General features: G+C 43.2%; 1 protein-coding gene across 1 annotated transcript in view; it reads right to left on the bottom strand.

Moving 5' to 3' along the window:
* Positions 1 to 5813: 5813 nt before the first annotated feature.
* Positions 5814 to 7255, bottom strand: part of MRPL13 (mitochondrial ribosomal protein L13) — a 51027-nt gene continuing 49585 nt past the window's right edge. Inside the window, exon 7 of the mRNA XM_040431999.1 lies at positions 5814 to 5953. Coding sequence (XP_040287933.1) covers positions 5929 to 5953 — 25 coding nt within the window. The 3' untranslated portion in view covers positions 5814 to 5928. The remainder of the gene's footprint in view (positions 5954 to 7255) is intronic.

Genomic DNA, 7255 nt, shown 5'->3' with positions numbered 1-7255 from the left:
TTTTGGGGAGAAAAAGGAATCAACCTCAAGTCTTTAAATTAGGATTTAGTATTTTCACAGAAATCAGTTGTATGTTGGAGCTAGTGCCCATAGATGTGAAGACCATTTTACTTAGCCTGAGAAACTGGCTGCATTAGCAGATGGTGTTTGGGTACATGTCTTTCTTGATCTGAAAAGTGTGAAATTAATAAGACAAATTTAATATTTAGCTCCCAAAGTATTAATAATATCAGATTTATAATGCGTTTGGATGGGCACCTCCTGTATAAGGGCTGTATCACACACCTCTAGTAACCATCGGTTTCGGTGGTCCCCTAAAGATAGTGGTGGTTGCGATATCTTATACTGCGATTTGACACAGCAGTCATGGGAAGAATAACCTAATACATGTTTTTGTAGAGCCCCATACGGGCTATCCTGAACAACCTCACACAGGCTGATGAAGAGATCATCATTTCTTGTGGTCATCACAAGACCCACCCATTGTAGTCCTGTGTTCACATCCAGCTGGTACATAAACACCTCTTCCCCAGGCAAAATATTTCCACCCAAACCACTGAATTCTTCTCAACCCCCCCAAAAATTTGTAAAACCAGAGATTTAGGACCAAATAAATTATTTTAGATGGCTTGTAGTGATATTATCGATTAGTTTAGGCTACTTTCACACTAGCGTTTTTGCCGGATCCGTCATGGATCAGCAAAAACGCTTCCGTTACTGATAATATAACCGTCTGCATCCGTTATGAACGGATCCGGTTGTATCATCTTTAACATTGCCAAAACTGATCCATCATGAACTCCATTGAAAGTCAATGGGGGACGGATCAGTTTTCGATTGTGTCAGAGAAAACGGATCCGTCCCCATTGATTTGCATTGTGGGTCATGATGGATCAGTCTTGCTCCGCATCCCAGTATGGAAAGCAAAGCAGAGCATGCTACCGGTTCGCTCTCTGGTATGAGAACGGAACGGAATGCATTTTGGAGCATTCCATTCTGTTCAGTTACGTTTTGCCTCCATTGACAATAAATGGGGACAAAATTGAAGCGTTTTTTTTTTTTTTTTTCCGGTGTTGAGACTCTATGATGGATCTCAATACCGGAAAATATTAACGCTAGTGTGAAAGTAGCCTTAGTTATATCTGTATTGATACGTTTTGTTACTTGTAGTAATTTAAATCAGTCAGTCCACATCTTCATATTGTACGTTGTATCTAGACTTTAGAGAGGTTTTTGGTCATTTGTGCAATACATTTGTTTACCGCCATTTACCGTTTTCTGTGCCAGGTGCCAAATTGACCAGAAGTGAACATGAGGGTAATTTATTGTAAAGCAATTTCCATTGTTTTGTAAAGACAAATAAAGATTGTTACAAGATCCAATTGTTTGTAATTGTGTCATTGTTTAGTCAAGTTATGGACGACTTTGTGTAGGGCCGTGGTCAGATTGCCACCCAGGTAATTGTTCCCATATTGAAAACAGGAATCCAGTGCTGTATACTGAGCCTCTGCTGTAGGATGAAATGTCTTTCACCAAATCTCAACAAAAATTAGGCAACAAATGTCCCATCTTAAAGGGGTTTTCCAAGATTAGAAAACAAGGCATCTTCCAAAAATAGCACCACACTTGTCCACAGGTTTTGTGTGGTATTTCAGCTCATCCACGTTCATTTTAATTGAGTTGAGCTGCAATACCAGAGACAACCCATGGACAAATGTGGCGCTGTTTATGGAGTTTTTTTTCTGATCTTGGAAAACCCCTGTAAGACACCCTGCCTTTACATCAAAAGTTGACAAAACCAACTGCTGGGGTCTTGTTATCCCCTACGTTGCTGGCGGTTGTGCCTAAAATTATGACGAGGTGCAGGCCTGGTCATAAATTAGGCACATCCCCCGGCGAAACGCTCGTTCTTCTGGTAATAGGATCGGTTAGTGCAGTCACCTGTTTGCCGGCAAAACTGATCCTGTATGGGGACAAGCGATGGCATTAGTGATCGCTCCTCCCTATACTGTGGAGAAGATTGCTGCATGTAAATGTAGCGGTCTCCTCCAAAACGCCTCCTTCCCAACAATAGTCAGTCTCCTCTGTCAGTGTAAAGGGGCCTTAAAGGGAACCTGTCACATTGAACACGGTATCGGAGCTACAGGCAGCAGGTTGTAGAGCAGGAGGAGCTGAGCAGATTGAGGTATAGTTTGTGGGAAAAGATTCAGTAAAACCTGCAATTTATACATTGAAATTCCTGCTCATTCTGAGCTTTGAAGTCCAGGAGGCGGTCCTATCAGTGATTGGCAGTTTTCCCTTTATGACTGTGTATACAGAGAGAGCTGCCAATCACTGATAGGACCGCCTCCTGGACTTCAAAGCTCAGAATGAGCAGGAATTTCAATGTATAAATTACAGGTTTTACTGAATCTTTTCCCACAAAACTATACATCAATCTGCTGAGCTCCTCCTGCTCTATAACATGCTGCCTGCAGATTAATTAGCATATTCATGGTGACAGGTTCCTTTAAGTTGGGACAGTAATTCCCACATTTTTTTCTTACAAAACATGTAAACATGGTAACTCTTACTGCTGATGTCTTGTAAGGTAACCTTACACCGGAGTTTCATACACTGTGGACTTGCGGTACAGATTTTCTGTCACAAATCTTAAAGTGAATGGGATTTTCAAAAGCCTCATGGGAGCTTGTATGCGCTTAAAGGGGTTGTCTGAGTTCAGAGCTGAACCCATATTTTCACCCAGGCATGCTCCGATGCGCTCCCTTGCCCTGCGGTAGATCGCGAAGGGCACGGGCTCTTTTGTTTACAATAAACACACTGGCAGGCGGAGGCTTCCGCCCAGCAGTGTGTTTGGTGACGTCACCGGCTCTGATGGGCGTGCTTTAGCGCTGCCCTAGCAGTTTTACTGGCTAGGGCAGCGCTAAAGCCCGCCCATCAGTGCCAGTGACGTCACCGGGCTTCCTGGCAGCCCCATGGAGAGCCCAGGTATGTCACCAGAACTCTTGAAAATGCCTTTGTCCTGCAGGATTTAGCGCAGGGCACTGGAGCATGAACTGCTCCGATGAGCAAGTCAGGGGGGCTGCCGGGGTGAAAATGGAGGTATGTCCGGGTTGAGCTCTGAACCCCGACAACCCCTTTAATATGGATCTAAATGAACGGAAAGACACTATCCTGCTCAGATCCAAACAGCTACACTGACACGTTAAATAGCATTATTGGCGCAGCAACCGGGCAAACCACCTCTGAATTTTGGTTGCTCTGGTCATATAATCATTAACCACCACAATGTGCTGCATTTGTTTAAGGACAAGTGCATAAAGGTGGCCATACACCCAAGACCAAAGTCAGGCAGGATGGCAGATTTTGGCCATTCCAGCATACTGTTTGAAAAACTAGCATAAACAAGCGTTTGCGATCGCCAATGAATGTAATCCACTGTGCTAGAAAACTTTGGCCGAAATTGCATGTTAATGGCATGATCAGCTTAATTCAGCCGATCACTTGCCATTGTGCTCAAGCACCAGGGAGTGAATTTTTATTAAAACGGTCGAACAATCCCATGGAGGACTGATTGGCCGCAATGCAGCCGATCATTGTCTCATATCTATGGCCAGCTTTAGGCTATGGACAGAGTTGGTACACCCCCTTACACCGTAGGCTATTGGGCGACAGTATAATGTGGACGGGAGAAAAGGATTGGGTGCTCTGAACTTCAACGCCTGAACCTTTTGTTCTCCCAGGAGATAAGCAGCCGTCTGGTGTCGGGCGGTGGTTTTCTCTGTCCTGCTTCTCCATGAACACTGCATTGAGTCATATAATGTAGATATTGATGTAGGTGGTTAATGGAATCCACAAGGTCTCCAAAACGTCAACGTACTGACAGAAAACTAAATGATATCATCTCTCAGTAGTGCAGCCTCAATCTTGAGGCCCTCAGAAAGATGTAATTTATAAAAACCTATATACACTACAAGTTCCTCTCTACGTTTCTTGTGTTATGGTCTGTGAAGAGGTGTCTTCCCTATACGCAATGGAAGGACTTGTCAATATACCGGTGACCCAAGGCACTCGAAACCCCCTAGTTCCCCGTGTCCATAGACTTGAAACCCATAGAAGCAGGTCATAAAGCCTCTCCTTTATCTGCATTATCAATTATTAAGTTTGCCCGAAGCAAAAAGTTCTCACTTTATTTAAGAAAACAATGAAAGCAGAAATTCACAGCATGAGAAGGGCCAGACAACCGCACCGGAGCCGTCAGGACTGTGAATGTGATTAAAATACTTTTTTCTGGAATGTATCGTTTTGCCCAAAAAGTTAGACGACAGATGTCAAAAATAAAATCCTATAGTAGAGGTGAGATCTTTTTTCCTACATCTAGATGATCCAGCTCACATCTTTTAGCTTCCAGCTGAAGACACAAGTATTTCAAACAGAAGTTCTTAACCTGCTCCGTGGATAGTTTCCAAGAGGTTTAGAAGCTGGAAAGTGAAATTAAATTTGAAACGATTTCCCGATCTTCTAGTTCCTTTCCTCTTCTTATCTCTAGCTTACCTTCAAAACCTCTCACAACTTTGTACATAAAGGGGTCGTCTCACTTCAGCAAATGGCATTTATCATGTAGAGAAAGTTAGTACAAGGCACTTACTAATGTATTGTGATTGTCCATATTGCCTTCTTTGCTGGCTGGATTCATTTTTCCATCACATTGCTTGCTTCTATAGTTACGACCACCCTGCAATCCATCAGTGGTGGACGTGCTTGCACACTATACAAAAAAGCACCAGTCTATGTGCGTTCCCGTGGTCCCGACTACCAGAGAAGTCAGCGCTTTTTCCTATAGTGTACAAGCACGACCACCACTGATGGATTGCAGAGTGGTCGTAACCATGGAAACGAGTGACGGAAAAAGGAATCCAGCCAGCAAAGGAAGCAATATGGATAACAACAATACATTAGTAAGTCCCTTGTATTAACGTCCTCAACATGATGAATGCTATTTGCTGAAGTGAGACAACCCCTTTAACTCCTTAGCTTCCTTCTTGCCCACATGGGTATTGCCGATTTCCTACTTCTAGGACAGAATTTGGGCCTCTTAACCCTTCACGCTTATTTTTTTTTAAGTCAGGTGTTCCCTTTAAACATCTTCGATAAATACGAACGGAAAATTGACTTGTTACCCTTATGCCTATAATATACCTTGACATGTAACCTATACCCACCCCGCAGCATGTAACTACTGTTAAGGGGGCCAAAGATCAACCTACAAGCATAATATGCAGAGCAAATGTGTGCTGACAAAATGGGCTGTCCAACATGGCCTACCAATGGAAACGGTACAAAAATAGGGATAGTTAGGTAATCATGAGGGCGCTTTGTAAAGGATAATTATGTGATCATAATTACCTTGAGGAAAAAGAAAATTTGTAAATCTGCAATCTTCATTCTCATACCCCCTGACATTCAGTTTACAATCTGCTCCTGATTTCAGAATTTTCTCATGTGGGGTGGGGTCCCTCCCAATAATACCTGCTGGATGAATTGCACAGCCTGTGCGATTCTTCCTCTGCAAAATACCTTGTGTGTGCTTCCATCTAGCTACAGCCTGCTCTCCTCGGGTGCTTTACCCTGTCTCCACACTCTGATCTTCTGTGTCCTCCTCCTCCTCCTCCATGGATTTATGTCAGAGTCAGAAGACTGTATACTCATATGGCAGCTTATTCTCAAAAGTCACCTGAACACGTAGGCAAGATTTTAATTTACTAACGTTACTCATGACAGTGTGCAAATGGTTAAAGGCAACATCACATAAACCTTGTTGCGAAGTGGATTTATTGTCCTGCAAAATGCAACATCCATATAAAACATAAAAAAATCTTGACAGGTCTTGTTGATGGTAATGTGTCCTGGTGTTCCTTTGATAAGGAGTTATTGGGGCAGGTAGTCTGTGGATCTGCAAAATAAGAAGAGATTTGACTGATTTCAATTTTATTTTAGCATGGTAGATACACAGAAAAAAAGAGCAGATACTCTACATGTGGTGGAAAGACATCAGATATGGCGATGTACGCTGACAATCTGACAAAACAGGTCATATAAGAGAAGATAAAACATTTTTTTACATTTTTTCAACTTTTACTCTCAAGATAAGCGGCTGCTGATGCCTGTTATCTCCTCCCTCCATAGACTGAAATGTATTGAAGGGCAGGCTGATTCACCCCATGAATTTTCAGCTTCCAGCTGATCGGTGGAGGTGCTGGGTGTTAGAGCCCCCACCAATATTCAGAGAATAGGTCATTAATACCGAACAGGTATTAAAGTACCACTAAACATAGAAAATGTACAACAATAAAAAAATATCCCAGCAATTCCTTCCTTCATCTCCTCCTTTCCATTGCTCCTATGTTATCTCATATTACAACTAAGGCTACTTTCACATCTCCGGTTTGAATTCCGGTAAAGTGTTTTGGCAGAGAACAGCCTGCCGAAAATTCTCCGGATCCAGCCAGAATGTCCGCCAGCCCCATGGGTCCGGCGGAGATCTAAACGAGATTCCGGCAGACATTTAGAGAACTGTCCGGACACAAATCGCTGCATGCTGTGGTGTGAAAATAGCCTAAAACTGAAAAATACACAAAATAAATCTTCTCTGCGCCCCAGGAAATCAGTCGTGTCCCCTCCTTCTCAATATTCTCAGTCTGGCTGTAAGACAACTGGTTGCAGAAGAAGCCTCATCCATTTGCACTTTCTACAATAGGACACACAAAATGATAAAAGAGGATGTGCAGTTTCTGGCACATTGCAGCGGCGTTCAGTGGAATTACAGCTCCTCCATCCCATTCACGTGAATGGGACGAAGTTTAACTAAAACTGCTCCAATGGGATGGAGGAGCTGTAATTCCACTGAACTATGCCGAAGGCGAGCAGGTAAACAATGAAGGGGACGCCGAGCTGCTAGGAGCACTACATTCTCTTCAAAACAGCTGATCAGAGGTGGTGACGGAAGTCGGAGCCCCGCCGATCTGATATTGATGACCTAGCCTGATAGGCTATCAATATCGGAAACCGGACAACCACCTATAAACCTGCCTTGCTTTCAAACAGTTGTTTGGACTGGTACGAAAGGTACCTTAAGTCCATTAAAGTGGAAGGAAGGCCAGTTCATTGGCAACACAGACCTATGGTATCACCAGTATCAGGTTCTCTCAGTAAAATTTACTAATTACAGGAGGGGTTCACCTTCGTGAGACCTTCC

The sequence above is a fragment of the Bufo bufo genome, chromosome 5 (assembly GCF_905171765.1).
Source record: "Bufo bufo chromosome 5, aBufBuf1.1, whole genome shotgun sequence".
Taxonomy (NCBI): Eukaryota; Metazoa; Chordata; class Amphibia; order Anura; family Bufonidae; genus Bufo; species Bufo bufo.
The sequence above is the reverse complement of the archived record's forward strand: the minus strand, read 5'-3'. Positions and strand labels throughout refer to the sequence as shown.